The following is a 23266-nucleotide window of genomic DNA, read 5'->3' on the forward strand; positions in this document are numbered from 1 at the left end:
ATATTTTTGTGTCTTTGGGAGAACTATTCTAATTTTTCTTTCTTAATGACTGAAGGCATACTTCTTCAAATATTGATGGATCACTTGTATTTTTCTACATTTTTGTGTGCTTTGGTTTAGGCTAAAACTCCAAAGAGACTAAGGATTAGGTTCACAAGTAGTTACAGAATATAAACCTCTCATTTCAAAATAGACACTTAAAATGCTTGCTGTTGAAAATTACCAAGCCAAACCCACTGCCATCAGATCAACTGGGACTCATAGTGAACCTACAGGACATAGTAGAACTGCCCTATAGGGTTTCCCAGGCTGTAATCTTTATGGAAGCAGACTGCCACATATTTCTCCCGCCGAGTGGCTGGTGAGTTCAAACCACAGACTTTGGCTGGCAGCCGAGTGCTTTAACTGCTATGCCACCAGGGCTCCTTCTTGTTGATAATAGCAATTATAAAATAGTAACTCAATGTGAACTCATTCATCTTAATGAATACTGACACATTATTAAGTTAAAATATATAATTATTCTTAGATTTGATAAATCTAATGTGTGGAATTGAAACAACTTGAACCTTATTTAAAATGCTTTAATGTTCTTCCTTTGAGAGGTCATTCGAGACCATGCAGTCCAAAGATTCCAACGCATAGCGACCCTATAGGACAGAGAAGAACTGCCCCATAGGGTTTCCAAGGAGCGCCTGGTGGACTCGAACTGCTGACCTTTTGGGTGGTAGCTGTAGCTCTTAACCACTATGCCACCAGGGTTTCCGTATTTAAAATGCTTAAATGTTATTCCATTGAGAGGTTGTTCTAGACCATGCAATCCAAAGTAGAACCCTAGGTTGTCCTTTCTCTGTTTACACTCTTCTTTTTTCACACAGTAATTATCATGATTTGTAATTGTGTATTTGTCAGGAGAGCCAAGCCTCTGTCTGTCTGGTCATCCCTAGGTATTTGCAGTGTCTGGGACAATGTAAATATTACTGAAGGAATGAACAGAAATATCACTGTATTTTCAGAGTTTTGAGTGTTGGGATAGCGAAAGGAGTGTCAGGCTAGGGGTTTAGGGGGTTGTAGGTCTGTCTCCATCACCAATTTACTTTTTCTGCCAGTCCTTTCATCTGTAAAATGAGAAATCTGAGGAAGAACTTAAGGACATGAAAGTAGATGATCATTAATAGTCTTTTAAGCGTTTTCTTATGGTGTTAGGAATGTTATGATTCTTTTTAGACAGTGGTAACTAAGCATTACATACTCATATCTTACATTTTCTCATTGAAGTGGTACATGATCAGCATTGTTCATATCTACAATCGATGGCGGAACAGTGAGATTCGGTGCTATGTCAACGGACAGCTGGTCTCCTATGGGGATATGGCATGGCATGTTAACACGAACGATGTAAGTTGTTTGTTTTGTTTTTATAAATCTCTGTTTTAATGTGTTTGAGAGAATGTTCTGTCACTACTTATGACATGAATTAAATAACAAAATAGTTTTATAGAAACTTAGGAGTTCTACTTTGAAAGTTTAAATAGTTTTATAGAAACTTAGGAGTTTTACCTTGAAAGTTTGTTTCCTTTTAGTAAATGAATTTTTGTCTTAAATATAGTATAATGAAATTGGTAAATTGCATGACTAGAGATACAAAAACTGTAGAATTACAGGGCCAAATTGTTAAGGGTTTTAGGTCAGAAAACGTTAATTCAGCATTCTATTCTTTCCAGAATCTCTAGCATTAAAAACGTTTCTTACTCCTTATGTGAGCGTGTAGGGAAGACCTTAAGCAGATGAATGATGTGTAGTTGAGGGGAGGCCAGCTTGTCCAGAGATGATGTTTGTGAGAGGAGTTCAGGCAGAAAGGCATGTGGATATTGGAGGAAGTACCCCACTCAGTGGGAACAGTGAGGCAGAGTTGAAAAGTTGGAGGAATGCCATTTTGTTGGAGCAGAGAGAGAGGAAGGGACAAAATATTGATGATGATAGGTGAGGCCATGCAGGTAGTAGAGGGTCAAATTTTGTAGGGTTTCATATGCAAACATGAGGGCTGGGCTTGCCCATCTTACCCAGCATAAAGGCCCTTCTGAAGAGGGTTTTGAGGAGAAAAGTGAGTTGATCCTGGTTCATAACATAAAACACATTAATCTGGCTTCAGTATGGAGAATATTCTGAAGAGAAGCAATGGCAGAAGCAGGGAAATCAGTTAAACAGCTATTGTAGTAATAAACAAAGAGATGATGTTAAATTGGACTAGTATGGTAGCAGTGGAGGAGGTGACATAATTGGATGCTGCAGCAGGTACCTGGAGTTAAAACCTTCAGAGGTCTTACTATTTCCCTGTCTTGGGCTCTCTTCGATATCTATCTTGGCCTATTTAATAAAAAAAAAAGCCAGTGTAAAAGATGTATTCTAATGCCAAAAGTAGCTCGAGGCCAAATAATACACAACCCTTCCAGCATACCTGGTTTTATAATAACTTGCCTCTTTCTAATGAAATTCACTTCTCAATTTTGTCTGCGTATCTCTAGACATTGATGTCCTGAAATCAGGGATTGGCTCTTGTTCTGTCTTGTATTCTCCTAAATAGCACTGTGTGCCTAGTCCATGATTGGTCTCCTAGATCAGGAGTCAGCAGACTGTGCCCTGTAAGCCAAACCTGACCCTCTACCTGGGTGTTAGAAGTGGTTTTTACATTTTTAAACCATTGTTTAAAAGACAACCAACCAACCAAACAATAACAAAACAAAACAAAAAATAAAAGTATATACGACAGAAACTACATGTGACTTGCAAAACTTAACATATTTACTCTCTGGCCCTTTACGGGAAAAGTTTTCTTTTTCTGCCCATGAAACTCACAGTCGGGTCATAGTAAATATTAAGTGAATGGTTTTGTCAAAAGAATACACAGATGGAGTTCTGCTTCCTATTTACCTTTCAGAGGAGACAGTCTTTTTATTATAGAAGGGAAGAAACCCAGTGGCCTTTTTGACTGGCATTAGCTGATAGGTATTATTCATAATAATGGTATTCATAATGGATACAGCGCTGGAGGTGCTCGCTCGTCTGTGCCAAGAAATTGGGAAGACAGCTACCTGACCGACTGACTGACTGGGAGACAGCTACCTGACCGACTGACTGGGAGAGACCCATATTTGTGCCCATTCCAAAGAACGGTGATCCACAGAATGCAGAAATTATCAAACAGTATCATTAATATCACACGCAAGTAAAATTTTTCTGAAGATCATTCAAAAGTGGTTGCAGCAGTGCATTGACAGGGAACTGCCAGAAATTCAACCTGGATTCAGAAGAGGATGTGGAATGAGGGATATCACTGCTGATGTCAGATGGATCCTGGCTGAAAGCAGAGAATAACAGAAAGATGTTTCGCTCTGTTTTGACTATGCAAAGGCATTCAACTGTGTGAATCATAACAAATTATGGATAACATTGCAAAGAATGGGAATTCCAGAACGCTTAATTGTGCTTATGAGGAACCTGTACATAGACCAAGAGGCAGTTCTTCAAACAGAGCAAGGGGATACTGCATGGTTTAAAATCAAGAAAAGTGTTCTTCAGGGTTTTGTATCCTTTCACCATACTTATTCAAACTGTATGCTGAGCAAATAATCTGAGAAGCTGGATTATACGAAGAAGAACTGGGCATCAGGATTGGATGAAGACTCATTAACAACCTGCGATATGCACATGTCACAACCTTGCTTGCTGAAAGTGAAGAGGACTTGAAACACTGATGAAGATCTAAGACTACAGCCTTCAGTATGGATTACACCTCAATATAAAGAAAACAAAAACCCTCAACTGGACAATATGCAATATCATGATAAATGGAAAAAAGGATTGAAGTTGACCAGGATTTCATTTTACTTGGATATACAGTCAATGCCCATGGAAGCAGTAGTCATAAAATCAAACAGTATCATGCATCGGGCAATCTGCTGCAAAAGATGTCTTTAAATATGTCACTTTGAGTACTAAGGTGTGCCCGACCCAAGCCATGACATTTTCAATTGCCTCATATGCACTTGAAAGCTGGACAATGAATAAGGAAGGAAGACCGAAGGAAAATTGATGACTTTGAATTATGATGTTGGCAAAGAATATTGAATATACTGTGAAGTGCCAGAAGAATGAACAAGTCTATCTTGGAAGAAATACAGCCAGAGTGCTCTTTGGAAGTGAGGGTGACGAGACTTCGTATCATGTATTTTGGGCATGTTTTCAGAAGGGACCAGTCTCTGGACAAGGACATCATACTTGGTTAAGTAGAGGGTCAAGAAAAAAGAGGAAGATCCTCAAGGAGGTGGATTGAAACAGTGGCTACAACAATGGGCTCAAACATTGCAATGACTGTGAGGATGGCACAGTGTTTCCTTCTGCTTTACATAGGGTTGCTCGCTATGAGTCAGAACTGACTAGATGGTACCTAACAACAACAATAACAAGCTGATAGATTGAGTTATTTTTTAAAAAGGGACTTACATTTTAAAATTGTTTGCAATAAATAATTATGTCCAGGAAATGGACAACTTAGACAATAACACACATACACACACACTTTGTACAGTCAAGTCTTGAGTTTCTGTACTTTAATTAAAGCGTGTGTCTTTAATGAGGAGTTTCTGTCATTGTATTCATTAACGAATTTTTTGTTATTTTATTGAGGCATCAAAGAGACTCTACACATGTATAATGTCTTTGTTATTAGTAGCATGGTATGGACTAGCCTGCAGGGAAGGGGCAAGGAAACCGGCAGTGACTGCTTCCACTGAGTGGGATGAAGAGGGATATAGAAAGTGGAGGCAGCAGATTATGGCAACCATTGTTTACTTGAGTCCACATAAATGCTTACTTACACAACAGAAGGAACTTACTTTCTTGTGTCCTTGACTTAGTGTGGAGAAATAGAGGAATATATCCATAATGTAGAAATAAGATAGAATTTTACAGATTAGGTCCTATGTGTTCATGGTTAAATTTTGGAATAAATCATTCCTTTATTTAGATGAACCATGACAGTGAAGCCATGTATCCTTAAAAATTTTGTGATTACAAAATAATATATTTGCTTTTTTCATGACTTTTTACAAACAGAGCTATGACAAGTGCTTTCTCGGATCTTCAGAGACTGCTGATGCCAATAGGGTGTTCTGTGGCCAGCTTGGTGCGGTGTATGTGTTCAGTGAAGCCCTCAACCCAGCACAGATATTTGCCATTCACCAGTTAGGACCTGGATATAAGGTAGAAACAACTGTCTCATTGTAAATTCTGTAGAAAGCTTTACAAGTGAAATGCGATACAGTATAATATTTAGTAAAAGTCTTTCATCAGTGTGGTTTAGAATTCATCTCTATTTCTTGGAGCACAGTAAGTTTTTTATTATATGTTTGATTTTGTTTCAAAGGTGTTTTTTCTCTTTTTAACTATTTTCCCTTCATGAAATTTTAATTTTTATTCTTCTGCATGTTTTATAATGTTGGAGGTACGCATTTTATCTATAGGGCAGGGTAGAACTGCTCCATAGGGTTTCCAAGAAGTGGCTAGTGGATTCGAACTGCTGGCCTTTTGTTTTGCAGCCAAGCTCTTAACCACTGCATCAGCAGGGGTCCTCTGAAATAATAAATCTTATAAAACTGTATTACTTAATATGGTTTTTGAAATCTCAAGTTTTCAAATATATGCATTATCTGGTAAACATGTGAAATGACTTGTTATTGCTCAAATTAGAGGTAACTTGGAAAGAATAAAGATTTAAAAGGAAAATAGCATAACATATTACCTGTGGCTGAAATTATTCAACTTTAGATTCTATCTTTGACCTTTGGAATAGGACAAGTGGGTGCGGTAATGAGCATCTTAATTTTGCCAAACCAATTATTTAATATGATTTATTATATTCTTCTCTTCCATTTTTCAAATTTCAAAATGAAGACTTACTGTATTTTGCTTTTAATGGTCTGTCATATTTAGGCAAGATGTGAAGTAGTTTTTAACGTGTACTACACTTGAACAGGGTAATGGATTAGAGTTTCATTTAAATCATGTTGGGAATTGACCTCAAACTATTTGGGCCCATGATAGTATTATATATTGTAAATCAAAGTATTTATACTTCTGAAGGAGTACATGCCTTCCATCAAATGCTGTTATTTTTTTAAACTTAGTGTTTAAAGTGTCAGTGTGAAATTGTCTTATGGGAAAGGAGTGATACTAAAAGTATTCCTTCGTTTGCCTTTGTATTTTTACATTAATGTTTCTGTTTTTACTTTTTCTTCTATATTGGACATGTAGGGGACAGCTTGAATTTACTCTCATCCAAATATCTTCTCTCAGTGATTTTAATCCCCATAATAATATTGGTTGACAAATAATGCTGGCATTTTTATGTCAAGCTGGCAACACTTGCTATCACTTTTTGTCCATATCATTTTGTTTGTTTTACCAGCTCTAGAAGTGAATTTGTGATTACAGAGTCACTTTTTCTTTCATGGGTCTTTTTGGTGGGTTTGAGTCCTGGTTCTACCATATGTTGGTTTTCCATGAGATGGTTTCAGTGATTCAGATTTTTGGGTTAATATTCAGCCTCCCTTCCCTTTCTCCTTTGCCTTGTTACATATTCGAGGTGGCTTTCTTCAAGCACTAATAAAACGATATTGAATAGACTGGGAATCATACCAGTGAGCTATATATACATAAAGGTAGAAAATCAGGAAAATACATACATGCAAACCGTAAGATCCAATATGATGACTATAGTGAATTTCAAGATTGATGGAACTTCCTGGCAACAAAAACGAAAAAGTGCCGAGTATAAGTATTTGCATGTTTTTTCCTTTCAGAAAGGAGTGAAAATTGTCCTTATCAGCTTTGCAAACTCAGTACTTTGTCATATGGCTGTTTCTTGTCACATGTTTTTATTACAACAAAGAAAAATGAGTAGTAGTCCTTATTTCAGTTTTCTGTTCATAAGTACTCAAATGATACAGAGTGTCTCCCTAGCGTCTTCACCTAGACAATAAAAACACATCAAAGTCAGAACTTTGGAAAGGAAAAAAAAAAAATTTTTTTTTTCTCAATTTTAACCATTTCATGAAAAAGCATAGAGTTCTGAATGTTCCCAGCCTCTGGTGAATGGAGGTTGATTGTAAATCCTTGGTTACTTATGTTTTCTCGATTTGTTAATACTAGAAGTACACTTACTATCATGACAGGCACTTGCAAAAATTTTTTACCTCAAAAAGTTTTGTCTAGAAATTCAGGGAATGAAGGGAAGGAGGAAAGAATACAAACGAAGGTAATTTTGTTACGATAGGAATAAAACTGAGGTGTTTCACACTTACAGTCTCAATTTTCTTAGTGAGGTAAGAGGCGAGGTCACTTCCTGTGAGGGAAGGAGTATCCGGTAGTGGGCAGCAGTAGAGTTTTTAAGGTATGTAAGATATAATAATTAGTTTACATTTGACTTAAATCACAAATAGAAGGAAGCTTAAATTGTTAAGTATTATGTGACAACACAGGATATTTCTTGCCACAAGTTATATGAAACTTCCTGTACTTTTAATGGTCAGAAGCTATCCTTTGTGATTCTGCTCATAATGTAGATAGAATGTCAATATCTGGGCCCTGAAGTAAACAAAATAAATGAATTTCCATCTAAATAATGTCATCAAACTATACTGTGGAGCAAATGACTTGGTACTAGAGTGCTAGGTAATTTTCACTTTGGGAAGTTTGAGCAATGTAGTTTGTCAGTGAATATTCTGTACTTTATTATTTTCTGCAGATAGTAAATGAGGGAGAATCATACACCTCGATGTGATCAGGTTATTGAAAGGCTACAAGATTATAAAGCCTTATACATAAGGTGGTCTTTTTTTATTTGTTATGCATAAACTCATCTAGTTTATTGTAAGGCATTCATGGCAAGGCACATAAGACCTTACAGCATTCATTTTGAACTGGAGAATCAGAATTAGCAATTACAATGTTAGTTCAATGGTTAGAATCCAAATCTTTAAACTTTAGGCTTTTACCTTTCACAAGCAGTCATGGGAGGAAGGCTTAACCCGAGCTCAAACTGGGCAGAGGTCCCTCATATGTAAGGTCCAAGGTCGGTGACAGTGGGCAACGTCTCATCAGACCATGAGTGTTTGCCTCTGCCTTCTCTCAGTGATTGAGCAGAAATTTAGGGTTTTTGTGTCAATTTGTCTCCTTGGCTACATGCGACAAAGGCCAGTGTAAGGCCAAAGACTATCACGTTATGTCTTTTCTCCAGGGTTAGAGATTACCTGAATGATGCATCTTTTCGTTGAGGCTAGTTTACAGAGATTATGTTATGCCTTCTTTTAACACAGCACGTGAGGTCAAAGCCAACCTAACACAGAGGTTATTTACATGTTCCTCACATACTTCTATGTTTCTATGTCTAAATTCAAAAATTTTCTAAATATCTTTCTTATGACTTACATACAGGTATCTCATGACTTATAGTTAATATTAGAGAATGTCACAAAGGTAGACATATTTCTAAATTCATAGTATGAATGCTTATACATATGTATTTTTTAAATCATATTTTATTGTGTTTTAGGTGAAAGTTTACACAGCAAATCAGGTTCCTATTTAATGATTTTTATAAAAATTTTCCGTGACGTTGGTTACATTTTTTGCAATGTGTCAGCATTCTCATTATTTCCATTCTATCTGTTCTGTTTCCCTGACCCTCCTTACCTCCTCATCTTTCTTTTAGGGTAAATGTTGACTGTTTACTCTCATATAGCTGATTATTTAAAGGAACACAGTACTCATAACAAAAGAAGAGATTGAAAAGGTAATCAAAAAACTCCCAACAAAAAAAAGCCCTGGTCTGGATGGCTTCACTGCAGAGTTCTACCAAACTTTCAGAGAAGAGTTAACACCACTACTACTAAAGGTATTTCAAAGCATAGAAAAGGATGGAATACTACCAAACTCATTCTATGAAGCCACCATATCCCTGGTACCAAAACCAGGTAAAGACACCACAAGAAAAGAAAATTGTAGACCTATATCCCTCATGAATGTAGTTGTGAAAATCCTCAACAAAATTCTAGCCAGTAGAATTCAACAACATAACAAAAAAATAATTCACCATGACCAAGTGGGATTCATACCAGCTATGCAGGGATGGTTCAACATTAGAAAAACAATTAATGTAATCCACCACATAAATAAAACAAAAGACAAGAGTCACATGATTTTGTCAATTGATGCAGAAAAGGCATTTGGCAAAGTTCAACAATCATTCATGATAAAAACTCTCAGCAAAATAGGCATAGAAGGAAAATTCCTCAACATAATAAAGGGCATTTATACAAAGCCAACAGCCAACATCACCCTAAATGGAGAGAGCCTGAAAACATTCCCACTGAGATCGGAAACCAGACAAGGATGCTCTTTATCACCACTCTTATTCAACGTTGTGCTGGAAGTCCTAGCCAGAGCAATTAGGCTAGATAAAGAAATAAAGGGCATCTCAGATTGGCAAGGAAGAAGTAAAAAAGTATCTCTGTTTGCAGATAACATGATCTTATACACAGAAAACCCTAAGGAATCCTCCAGAAAACTACTGAAACTAATAGAAGAGTTCAGCAGAGTATCGGGACACAAGATAAACATACAAAAATCAGTTGGATTCCTCTACACCAACAAAAAGAACATCGAAGAGGAAATCACCAAATCAATGCCATTTACAGTAGCCCCCAAGAAGATAAAATAAAAATAAAAATAAATTTTTTTTTTTTTAATACTTAGGAATAAATCTTACCAGAGATGTAAAAGACTTATACAAAGAAAACTTCAGTACGCTTCTGCAAGCAACCAAAAGAGACTTACATAAGTGCAAGAACATACCTTGCTCGTGGATAGGAAGATTTAACGTTATAAAAGTGTCTATCCTACCTACCAAAAGCGATCTATACGTTTAATGCAATTCCAATCCAAATCCCAACAACACTGTTTAATGAGTTGGAGAAACAAATCATCTACTTCATATGGAAGAGAAAGAGGCCTCGGATAAATAAGGCATTACTGAAAAAGAAGAACAAAGTGGGAGGCCTAACTTTACCTGATTTTAGAACCTGTTATACCACCATAGTAGTCAAAACAGCCTGGTCCTGGTACAACAACAGATACATGGACCAGTGGAACAGAGTTGAGAATCTAGACATAAATCCATCCACATATGAGCAGTTGATATTTGACAAAGGCCCAAAACAGTTAAATGGGGAAAAGACAGTCTTTCTAAAAAATGATGCTGGCATAACTGGATATCCATCTGCAAAAAAATGAAACAAGACCCATACGTCACTCCATGCACAAAAACTAACTCAAAATGGATCAAAGACCTAAATATAAAATCTAAAACGATAAAGATCATGGAAGAAAAAATAGGGACAACGTTAGGAGCCCTAATACATGGCGTAAACAGTATACAAAACATTATAAAGAATGTAGAAGAAAAACTAGATAACTGGGAGCTCCCAAAAATCAAACACTTATGCTTATCCAAAGACTTCACCAAAAGAGTAAAAAGACTACCTACAGACTGGGAAAAATTTTTTAGCTATGACATTTCTGATCAGCACCTGATCTCTAAAATCTACATGATACTGCAAAAGCTCAACTGCAAAAAGACAAATAACCTAATTGAAAAATGGGCAAAAGATATGAATAGACACTTCACTAAAGAAGACATTCAGGTAGCTAACAGATATATGAGGAAATGTTCACAATCATTAATTAGAGAAATGCAGATCAAAACTACAATGAGATTTCATCTCACTCCAACAAGGCTGGCATTAATTCAAAAAAACACAAAATAATATATGTTGGAGAGGCTGTGGAGAGATCAGAACACTTCTACACTGCTGGTGGGAATGTCAAATGGTATAACCAGTTTGGAAATTGATTTGGTGCTTCTTTAAAAAGCTAGAAATAGAACTACCATACCATACGATCCAGCAATCCCACTCCTTGGAATATATCCTAGAGAAATAAGAGCCTTTACACAAACAGATATATGCACACCCATGTTTATTGCAGCACTGCTTACAATAGCAAAAAGATGGAAGCAACCAAGGTGCCCATCAATGGATGAATGGATAAATAAATTATGGTATATTCACATAATGGAATACTACACATCAATAAAGAACAGTGAAGAATCTGTGAAACATTTCGTAACATGGAGGAACCTGGAAGGCGTTATGCTGAGTGAAATTAGTCAGTTGCAAAAGGTCAAATATTGTATAAGACCACTATTATAAGAACTTGAGAGATTGTTTAAACCGAGAAGAAAACATTCTTTTGTGGTTATGAGAGGAGGGAGGAAGAGAGGGTGGGAGAGGGGCATTCACTAAGTAGATAGTAGATAAGAACTACTTTAGGTGAAGGGAAAGAGCACACAATACAGGGGAGGTCAGCACAACTGGACTAAACCAAAAGCAAAGAAGTTTCCTGAATAAACTGAATGCTTTGAAGGCCAGTGTAGCAGGGGCAGGGGCCTGGGGACCGTGGTTTCAGGGGATATCTAAGTCAATTGGCATAATAAAATCTGTTAAGAAAACATTCCACATCCCACTTTGAAGAGCGGCATCTATGGTCTTAAACACTAGCAAGCAGCCATCTAAGATGCATCAATTGTTATCAACCCACGTGGATCAAAGGAGAATGAAGAACAGCAAGGACACAAGGTGATTATGAGCCCAAGAGACAGGAAGGGCCACATGAACCAGAGACTACATCATCCTGAGACCAGAAGAACTAGATGGTGCCCAGCTACAACCGATGACTGCCCTGACAGGGAACACAATGGAGAACCCCTGAGGGAGCAGGAGAGCAGTGGGATGCAGACCCCAAATTCTCATAAAAAGACCAGACTTAGTGGTCTGACTGAGACTAGAAGGACCCTGGTGGTCATGGCATCCAAACCTTCTATTGGCCCAGGACAGGAACCATTCCTGAAGCCAATTCTTCAGACATGGATTGGAGTGGACAGTGGGTTGGAGAGGGATGGTGGTGAGGAGAGAGCTTCTTGAATCAGGTAGACACTTGAAACTATGTTGGCATCTCCTGCCTTGAGGGGAGATGAAAGGGTGGAGGGTGTTAGAAGCTGGCAAAATGGACACGAAAAGAGAGAGTGGAGGGAGAGAGTGGTCTGTCTCAGTAGGGGTAGAGTAATTGGGAGTATGTAGCAAGGTGTATATGGGTTTTTTTTTTTTTTTTTTTTTTTAGTTAGAGACTGACTTGGTTTGTAAACTTTCACTTAAAGCACAATAAAATTTATTAAGAAAAAAAAAAACCTGCAAGCAGCTCGAGAAAAAGAAAAATCCACATACAGAGGAGAAACAAGAAGACTAAGCTCTGATTCTTTGGCAGAACTATGCAGGCAAGAAGGCAATGGGATGATATATATAAAACCTTAAAGAAAAACATTGCCAATCTTGAATAATATATCCTACAAAACTTTCATTCAAATATGATGTTGAAAGTAGGACATGTCCTGATAAACAGAAATTAAGGGAATATGTAAAAAACAAACCAAAACTACAGGAATCATTAAAGGGATTTGTTCAGTCTGAGAACAAACAACATCAGACCACAGCCTGAATCTAGGATGCAAGATTGTACCAGCGAGATACCAACCTAGGAAATGAATTCTCAAAGATTATCCAAAACCAAAAGAATTGCATAAGGGAACCGGAGAGGTTAATCTGTAAATGATAACGTCAGAACGATAAAAGAGGGAATAAATGGTGTAGGTACAGAACTTTCTAATGGAAAGGAAGGCAAGGCGATACCAAGTAACAATAGACTGATTCAAACCTAGGAATATAAGGGTAAATTTTAAGGTAACCAACCACAAAAAAAAGTTAACAAACTTACTCATCAAAATAAAGAAGAAATACATAAAGTCTCAATAAAAAGAAAATCTACAAAAAAAATAAAAATAGACAAAAGGAACTCTGCACGGAGTAAGAGGAACAAAGAAAATGTTAACATCACAAAAAAAGCACTACAAAATGACAGCAATAAACTCACACCTATCAGTAATTACACTGAATGTAAATGGCCTAAATGTACTCATAAAGAGACACAGAGTGACAGAACGGACGAAAAAACAGGATCCATCAATATGCTGTCTACAGGAGACACACCTTAGAAACAAATATGTAAGTTTATTAAAAATCAAAGGTTGGAAAAAAAATACAGCAAGCAAATAACTACCAAAAAAGAGCAGGTGTGGCAATACTAATCCCTGATAAAATAGACTTTAAAATAAAATCCACCATAAAAGACAAAGAAGGGCACTATATAATGATTAAAGGGATGATCCTTCATGAAGACTGAATCATAGTAAATATCTATGCACCCAGTGACTGGGCTCCAAAGTACATGAAACAAACTTTAACAGGACCGAAAAGAGAAATCGACAGGTCCACAATAATAGTGGAAGACTTCAACACACCACTCTTAGTAAAGGATAGAACGCCTAGAAAGAAACTCAGCAAAGATACAGAAGAGCTACAGAGCACAATCAGCCAACTTGACCTCATAGACATATATAGAACACTCCACTGAACAGCTGGAAAGTACACATTCTTTTCCGATGCACATGGAATGTCCTCCTAAATAGACCACATCTTAGGCCACAGAGCAACTGTCAACAAAATCCAAAACATTGAGATAATACACAGTGTCTTCTCTGACCATAACGCTATCAAAGGAGAAATTAACAACAGGAAGAGTAAGGAAAAAAAAAATCAGTTACATGGAATCTGAATAACAACATGCTTAAAAATCACTGGGTAATAGAATAAATCAGAGATGGAATCAGACAGTTCCTAGAATCAAAGGAGAATGAAAACACATCATACCAAAACCTTTGGGACACAGCAAAGTCAGTCCTCAGAGTTCAATTTATAATAAATAGATGCATACATCAAAAAAATAAGAAAGGGGCAAAATCAAAACATTAGCTACACAACTTGAGCAAATAGAAAGAAAACAGCAAAAGAAACCCACAGAGACACCAGAAGAAAGTAAATAATAAAGATCAGAGCAGAAATAAATGAAACAGAGAATAGAAAAACAATAGAATCAACAAAACCAAGTTGGTCCTTTGAAAGGATCAACAAAATCCATAAACCACTAGCCAAATTGACAAAAGAAGAACAGAAGACGACACAAATAACCCAAATAAATGAAATGGAGGACATTACAACAGACCCAACTGAAATAAAAAGGATTGTAACAGGGTATGATCGTGGACCATGGTCTCGGGGAACATCTAGGTCAATTGGCATCCAAACTGAACTGAACCCGGTGCCGTCGAGTTGATTCCGACTCATAGAGACCCTATAGTGACCCTATACAGAGTTTATAAAGAAAATGTTTTACATTCTACTTCGGTGAGTGGTGTCTGGGGTCTTGAAAGCCTGTGAGCAGCCATCTAGGATACTCCACTGGTCTCACCCCTTTGGGAGCAAGGAGTAATGAAAAAAACTAAAGATAGAAGGGAAAGATCAGTCCAGAGGACTAATGGACCACATCTACCACGGCCTCCACCAGACTGAGTCCAGTACAACTAGATAGTGCCCGGCCACCACCACTGACTGCCCTGACAGGGATCACAATAGAGGGTCCCACACAGAGCTGGAGAAGAATGTAGAACAGAATTCTAACTCAAAAAGAAAGACCAGACTTGCTGGCCTGACGGAGACTGGAGAAACCCTGAGAGTATGGCCCCTGGACAGACACCATTTCTGTTCAATAATGTGGTCACTCCTGAGGTTCCCCCTTCAGCCAAAGGTTGAACAGGCCTGTGGAATAAAAGAAGACTAAAGGGGTGTACCAGCCCTGGGGCAGAGACTGGAAGGCAGGATGGAATAGGAAAGCATAGGGAACCCAGGGTTGGGAAGGGAAAGTGTTGACATGTCGTGGGGTTGTTAACCAGTGTCATAGAACAATGTGTGTACTAAGTATTTGATGAGAAACTGGTTCTGTAAACCTTCATCTAAAGTACAATTAGAAAAAAAATCATAAAACAAACAAACAAACAAGTGTTCTGGAATTCCCATAAAGAGGGGGAAAAAAACAAACAAACAGATACTGCCAAATGTTGATTATCAAGCAGTTCACTCTCGCAGAAGCATTAGAAAGAAACAAGTAATTATCCAAGTGCTCCAGAAGCATCATTGAGTGCCAGAGATCAGTTTTGGGTAACCACATACCACGCCATCATTGACACACTTGAATCTTGCATGAAAATTAGAGCGAAAGTATATGAAGCTCTTTCAAATAGATTTTCCTTCTTAAACAATGTGGATATACCTGATGAAGAATGCATGAAGGCATCCAAGAAGTTAGTGTAAACCCTTATTGAGAAGTATGACTATTTCATTCTTACATGAAAACTAAGTCTACAGATTCAGACAGATTTTACTCATGCAGGCCTGTACGATTCCATAATAGAAAAGAAATACAATGCATATTTCTTAATGTTAAAATGGATTTATGCATATTCCTAATTTTAATGATCACAAATTGCACAGCAGAACACTCATTTTCGTCCCTAAAAAAAAAAAAAAAACCCTCAGCGTAAAACCATGATTTAAAGAATGACTTGATTCATTGTTCTTATTATGTATGGAAGTAGATACTGTTTGGCAGCTTAGTTGTGATGAAATCATTGAAGATTTTATAAGAGCAAAGAATAGAAAGAAATGTTTTCTGTTATGTTAGTGATGAAAAATCTATTCAAAAATAAAAACCAGTAATTTGTTGTAATATTTCTTTTCTAATCATTAAATTTTTTATGACATCTTTTCATTTGCTCATTTATAATTATAGCATTTATTACAAAACAAGCATCAAAACTGAAGTATGAGCTGTTTGAAACAGCTGTGAAAAAGTCAAGTTTTTGTTGTGGGAGATCAACAGAATTTCACATTGATTGTTGAGGCAACTAAGTTCACCGACTCTCTTTTTTGTAGAAAATGTGGTATATCATGAAAATCTTGGTACTCCACATCCAGTTCATCTCATTCCACTAAAATGGCCAATGCCACTTTTGCATTCAATTACTAATATTAGTCGCATTTAAAAAGAAGTTACACCATGAATAGCTAAGACAGACACACACACAGGCACACACACACACGTGCACACACACACACCTCACATATCCCTTCAACTACGTGAATAAGCAGAGGAGGGGGCACCACAGATTATCAGTGTTTTGGGCCCTCACATGCCTTCATCCTGCCCTGGTTCTGTGGCTTTTCTTAGTACCTTATTACCAACCTAAGTGGCAACCTTGCCCTGTCTTCTGCTTGGTGAGTCCCCAGTTTTGCCCTTGGCTCACCCAGCTCCTGCAGTCACAAGAAGGCCAACTTTCTGCAGTGTCCTTATTCTTACTTGTTCTGGTGCTCCACTTTCTCATTGCCCCTGTACATTCTCATCCAAATTTCCTCAATTTAATAATTTTCTTTCTACAAATTAACTCATATTTTGCTCTTATAAAATAATTAATTCTGCTTCTAGTTACTTATCCTTAACATTAGTCAACAATCTAACATACAGTCGGTCCTCTCTATTCAAGGATTCCGCACCCAAAGATTCAACCAACAGGTGGATTGAAAATATTGGGGGGGAGGGGGACGAAAAGCTCAAGAGCTTGGGGGCACCACCGGGGACAGCACAAGGCAAGATAGGTTTCTTCCTAAGGAAGGGTATGTGGCCGTGAAGGAAGAAGCCCCCAGGGGAGGCAGCCGCACCCAACAAAATGTGAACAAGTGAGGAGAACCAGATTGGGGCCGCCTGACCAAGGATCTGGGGAGCATATTTATGCAGATGTCTCTGTAGGAAGGAGAGAGCAAAATCTGGAGGCCCAGGACCTAGCGCTCTGTGCACCCAGGACAGTCCATCTGAGGAACCCCTGCCCCGAGGGTGGTCTGTGGAGGGAGGGAGGATCCTGCTGTCCTTCAGAGTGTCGCTTTGATTCAGTGCCTCACTTCAACCTAACTTGGCCCACCATCACTATTGCACTTAGAACACTGTTCATTCCTGTGCCATGTTAAAAACAAACAAAACAACAATGAAAAAAAAACTATGGCATTTTATATAAAGGACTTGAACATCCATGGATTTTGGTATCCGCAGGGGTCTTGGAACCAACCTTCTGTGGATACTGAGGGAGGACTAAACATAAACAAACAAAAAAAAAACATTACCTTCAAGTGATTCCAAGTCATAGCGACCCTATAAGACAGAGTAGAACTGTCCATAGGGTTTCTAAGGAGTGGCTGGTGGATTTGAACTGCAGACCTTTTGGTTAGCAGTGTAGCACTTAACCGCTGTGCCACCAGGGCTTCACGGTATTGTTAAATTTTATTTTAAAATGATCGGGTTAGAAACAAATATTAAACCTTTTGAGCATTAATGATCTTAGTAAAATACCCGTTAAAATGTTCATTTTACATTTTATAAGATAACCAGTGAAGAAGGCGACTAGATGGGTTTTATATTGCTGATGTTGCTTGTGGACTAATGTAGTTAACTCATAATTTCATTGAAATATTGATTATATTGAAAACAATTCTGTTTTATCTTCAGTTTTAATTGTCACTTGTCCTTTAGTACTCTGGGGCCGGAAATAGAATCTTTATTTTAACCCAGCAGTGGTTGGCACCAAACCCATTGCCGGTACCAGGACATATTTTAAATCCAGACTGTCACTTCTAGGTGGGGAAGTATGAGTCGGTGAGCTTTACAAAATAATTAGATTTTGGAGCACTGAGTTGAGAGGTGACGTTCTGTACTCCCTTTAATTGAATGGAGAACAAAGGGTCAGATCCTAATAGTATGATTTTTTACTTATTTCTAATATTGAAAATATCTAAACACACCCATATTTAAAAAGTGCCACCCATGCCAGATGTCCACAGGTAGTTTATTACTCAGCTCTGTCTTCGGGAGGGCACGTGTCCGGTAGTTCACAGCTGCTGTCCAGATTGGAGTTAGCGTGGCCTCTCAGAGACTGTCCAGTCCAGTGGTAGCAGACTGGCTAAATCTGACCTGACATTAGGGCCTGTACAGTGTTTTAGAATGTTTGAATTAAATTTAAAAACTAGGTAATTCTACATTAAAATCCAGATTTAATGTTTCTCTTCTTTTTTTCTTGAAAAAATATGGAAGAACTGGTCACAGTGGGCCATATTTGATTTGATTTGGGCAGTAGGGACCACTTTTAGACAGGACACACACTCTGGTTTGAGAAAGGCCCACCAATCCACTTCACATATTTGCATATTAATTTGCCTCCCACAAGAAGGAGCTGCAGCCCTGGTGGCGAAGTGGTGAAGCGCTCTGCTTCTAACCGAAAGGTTGGTGGTTAGAACCCTGGGAGGAGAGACCTGGTGATCTCCTCCTGTAAATAAAGATCGCAGCAAAGAAAACCCAGTGGGGCAGCTCTGCTCTGTACGTGGGGTCGCCGGGAGTCAGAAACGACAGCAAGGGATTTGTTGTTGTTTTTTTTTTTTGGTTTTAAGAATGGGGTTGGAACATTTGGTCTCACCTTGTAGCATTATAAACAACGATGATAGAGTAAGGAAATTGGAACCACATTAGCTAAATGGTTTCTGAACAGTCAAAAAGCCAGGATTGTAACTCAGGTCACTTCCCTGTCAATCTGTTGAATACTGAGTATGAGTCAGAAAACCTGTAATTTTGTCCTGGCTCCATTATTTCTGGATCTTAATTTCCGTAACATCCAGTTTTCACAGTTGTAGTGGGAAGTACACCAATAATGCGACGTCACATGGTTGTTGCAAAGGTTAAATGTTGTCATTGTCAGCTTCATATCTGCAGGGAGATTTTAACCACTTCTAACAACGCCTTTCTTGCTGTGCTTGGCGTCTCTTTAGTTTTTGTCTTTCACTTAAAGCCGTGACTTGTTGTAATGAACTTCTCCTCAGGGTTTAGCACGGATAATGCAGTATTGTTGTGGAGTCGCTCTGTTTTTCAATATGTTGATATACTTTATATGAAAGAAATATTTCACATAGCAACGTTTTTATAGTCTCAAATGATATTTGTTTTTCCTTAAAAGTAATTTATGTGCCAGGCCCTGTTTACTTACATAAACAGTTTGAAAGTGTTAACAAGAAAAATTAAATGTATGGAATGAAATATTAAAGTAAAATCCTGTTTACAGTCAATATCGTCTGGGTTTATATTATTTTCTAAAAAATATTTTGTGAATAATGAAAAACAATAAAAGAGGGAATATAAAGATCTAAGTGACTCTTAGTACACTACTGTAGAACTGAACTGAGAATAACAACATAACATAGTAACAGCCCTGCCTGGTGCCGGACACCAAGAAGGCACACAGCACGTTGTTTATTATCTTGAACGTTCATCTGGTCCAAAACTTGGCAGATTTATCATATTACCTCTGAAAAAGAGGATTTAGTTTGGTTTTATTTTTTCAGAGCACTTTCAAGTTTAAATCTGAGAGTGACATTCACCTGGCAGAACACCACAAGCAGGTTCTGTACGATGGGAAGCTCGCAGGTAGCATCGCATTTACCTACAACGCTAAGGCGACTGACGCGCAGCTGTGCCTGGAATCATCTCCGAAGGAGAACGTGTCCATCTTTGTGCACTCCCCGCACGCGCTGATGCTCCAGGTGGGTGAGGAGTAGCTTCCTTTCCTGTGCTTGTCACCCTGAACAGTTCCTTCACTGCTCACCTGTGTGTTGGCATTCTATACCTGCTCCGGCTTTTTGGGTTGTTTTGGTGTGGTGTGAGTTTTTTGTTTTTTTTTTTTAAGTTTTTGTTTTCTGGTTCTTTTAATGCAGTTGTCTGCCTTCTACCTATCACTTTCCTTTTTTCTTTTGGGGCAGGGGAGCGGGGCATATTATTTACTGGGCCTTTATTCCTTAGTAGGAAGTCTGTCATATCTGTTATTTTGTGTGTTCAGTATCCATTGAAATAAAATTGATTGATTAGCTGAGCAGATAGTTCTTAGGTATAAAAGTACATTTTACTTTAAGTACTTTCTGCGTAATACTTTCTAACGTAAAAATTACCTGGGAGTCTTTAAATCCATTAATAGTATTTCTTATTCTAAGACACCTTATTTTGATTTATAGCTGCATATTTTAGGTGTAAAAATATCCAACTGAAGATTTAAAGTTTAGTTGAATTTAAAAGTGATTAACAAAAATAACCTCAATGTTTTTTTATGTGCATTGAGTTATATAATTGAAGGCTTTAAAAAATATCATTATATAATATATATATTATGTAATATATAATTATATAATATATTATATAATTCTCTTATCAGGGTATTTTGGACCAGGAAATAGTAATGAAAATTATGCTAAAGTTTAAAAAACATTTTTGTTTTTGTACATAGGATGTGAAAGCTATAGTAACACATTCAATTCATAGTGCAATTCATTCAATCGGAGGGATTCAAGTACTTTTTCCACTGTTTGCCCAACTGGACAATCGGCAGCTCAATGACAGTCAAGTGGAAACAACCGTCTGGTAAGTTTCTTGTGTGCAGTTGCTGGTGTTTTCTACACTCATAGGTTATGAATGGTGTACTCATTTCCTGGTAAAAGTGATATGATATTTCATTTTTGTCTTTGAAGTGCTAATAACAGATCCTTTACACAGAATTTAGGAAGTGACATTGAGATTCTTATAACCATAAAAGGATGCCTTCCTTGTTAACAAATAAATTCTCACTTGACATAGCATAGTAGCTACAGTGTGTAGTTGAGGAAATGACAGTGCTGACGTTGGCCTTTGGAAAAACTGCGTAATGGTTTCAGTTGTCCATGAAGTCCTCTCAGATTGAAGAAAATGGCTAGGATAAAGGTTATTTGCAAGAAAAGTGTTTAGTAACAGTTATGTAATTTGTATCTTAAATAGTAGTGCTGTTTTATAATCATACTATCGTGACATATGTCTAGCACAACATTGACATTACAAATCTAACCAGTGGCATATCCAAGTCTATTTAAAAAGTTATCTTCTAATGAGATTGATTTCATGTACAATTTCTGTTGTTTCCCTTATTCTTATTACAGAATACCTTATGCATCAAACCCTGATTTAATCTTAGGCTTAAGGATTGTGCATATAGAAAGTTAAATGTGAAATTATAACAGCTATTTATGTTTGGGGAATCGAAAGGACAAGTTATATAGGCAAAAGTTAATATTTACTCCAGCAGTAGTATAGGAGTGCTTCATTAATATGTACACATATATCCGTGATCCTTCATGGGGTCACCCAGTTTTGAATTGATGGAAAAACTAGTGAATGAAGCTGAGATGGAACAAATTTAAGGTCTAATGGAATATAGTACATGATTTTCTTGTTATTTATTACTTAAATTAGCTATTAACAGTTAATTTTGGTACTGTTTATAACATTATTCCTGCGTTAGGATCAACCTTGTGCAGGGTATAATTCTGACTATAACTGTGACCTGTACATACACACATTCAGCTTCCATCTAAGGGTTATGTGTTCTGTTATGCCAACATAGTGTACAGGCCAGAGCTCTGCAGCAAAAAACTTTGGAAGGGAAGGGAATCCTGAAGTTGTGGCCTGTTGTGAGAATACTTTGCTGTGAGAGCTTAAATAATTTCACCAGGAGGCAGACAGCCTAGTGGAAAAATCAAAGTTTAACTCCCAGTTTTGGATTTAAATTCAAAATGTTTTCCTATTTATCACCTAAGTGAACTGGGACGTGTTATGATCAGTAATTGAAAAGCTCATAAGTGCTGTGGAAAGGATTTAGAGATAAAGGATCCACTAGAAAATTCCATGTGTAACTGAAATATTCCTTGGGAATTAATATGATGTCTGTATGTTTTAAACCTGAGATGGAATTTGTTGCTCAGTGAAGACAAAATTAGAAAAATTAAACAGTTTAAAATTTTGTAACTAAAATAAGAATAATTATTTTGTCATGAATAGTTATTATAAAATCTTAGTGTTAAAACCATATTTAACAGGTTATCTGGTCCATTCATTGAATACACATGGTTATTTTTCATTGTTTCTATGGTATTTTGTTATTTAAATTGTATGTATTTCATCATGGAGATAAAAGACAGTGTGAGAAAACATTCTGATTTTTATCTTGGCTATTTGTTGTTGTTAGTTCTTTTATATCATTCACCTTTATTTTTTTTCCCCCAGTATTAATGCCAATTTATTCAATAATGTATACTGTGATCTTAGTTTGTAGTCAGTCAAAACATGTAATAACAGTAGTCACTCTCCTCCTTAATGATAATACATATCAATCTATGCTACCCTGTAATTCAGTTATGTGCTCTTTTGAATTCTTAGCTATTTTTCATTAATTGTTTCAAAGTCCCTTATATCTGAGATTGGCTCTTTGTAGACAACGATTTGCATCAGTGATGTAGCCTTTTATTATTTAAAGTTGAGACAGGGACCATTATAGACAATTGTGTGCATCATTGATACAGTTTTTTGCACTTTAGAATGCTAAAGGCAAGTTGATAAATGGGAGCTTTCTCTCTGTTTGAAGAACATAGGTTCTTAGGTCTAGGGCAAGGGGTGATAGAATTTCTTGTTTTATGGCTATATCATGAATCCATATAGATGAAAGACATCTTGAAATAGGACCTATCATCTTATTTTTAATCAATATTAAATTGTTACACATGAATGAGAATCTGAAAATTTGATACATTGCTTTTAAAAATCTGTTTGCATAAAAAATCTGTTTGCATAGTGACAAAAATTGTAATATTATCTAATTGATTACCAGACTTTTTGGAGAAATTGAGCTAATCTCTAAAATAACTTACTTCTTTCCCTTCTGTGTTTCAAGTAAAAGTGTTTTAGTTTCCCTGTACTTGACCTCCACTAAGGAGTCACGTTTTTATAAATATTGTTACTGTCCCTGTAAACCTTACCTGCACTGGTTATATGACAAACTGTCACATCAGCACTGTGTCATTCTTATAAACCTGGGTAAGTTTTTGTTTTGTATATGTGGTTTAGCATTAAAATTATTTTTTGAAGGAATAATCTTATTTTCGGAAGCCTTTTTTAAAAGTAGAACAGTACTTTATTTGAGCAGGAGAATATTTGCAGCTCTGTTTTATCATTAAGCTCGTGTATTACAGTTGTTTTATGT

The 23266-nt window shown here is 37.0% G+C and overlaps 1 protein-coding gene across 7 annotated transcripts in view; it reads left to right on the forward strand.

Annotated features, from left to right (window-relative positions):
- NBEA (neurobeachin) overlaps positions 1–23266 on the forward strand; it is an 892011-nt gene that overhangs the window by 109004 nt on the left and 759741 nt on the right. For 6 of the 7 annotated variants that reach the window (XM_049853455.1, XM_049853457.1, XM_049853456.1 and 3 more), the window contains 4 exons: positions 1279–1398; positions 5116–5262; positions 19557–19754; positions 20489–20622. In XM_049853455.1, the coding sequence (XP_049709412.1) occupies positions 1279–1398; positions 5116–5262; positions 19557–19754; positions 20489–20622 (599 nt within the window). Of the gene's footprint in view, positions 1–1278; positions 1399–5115; positions 5263–19556; positions 19755–20488; positions 20623–23266 lie in introns of those variants that run through there. The other variant, XM_049853461.1, reaches the window with a different exon arrangement.

Source organism: Elephas maximus, chromosome 14 (assembly GCF_024166365.1).
Source record: "Elephas maximus indicus isolate mEleMax1 chromosome 14, mEleMax1 primary haplotype, whole genome shotgun sequence".
NCBI lineage: Eukaryota > Metazoa > Chordata > Mammalia > Proboscidea > Elephantidae > Elephas > Elephas maximus.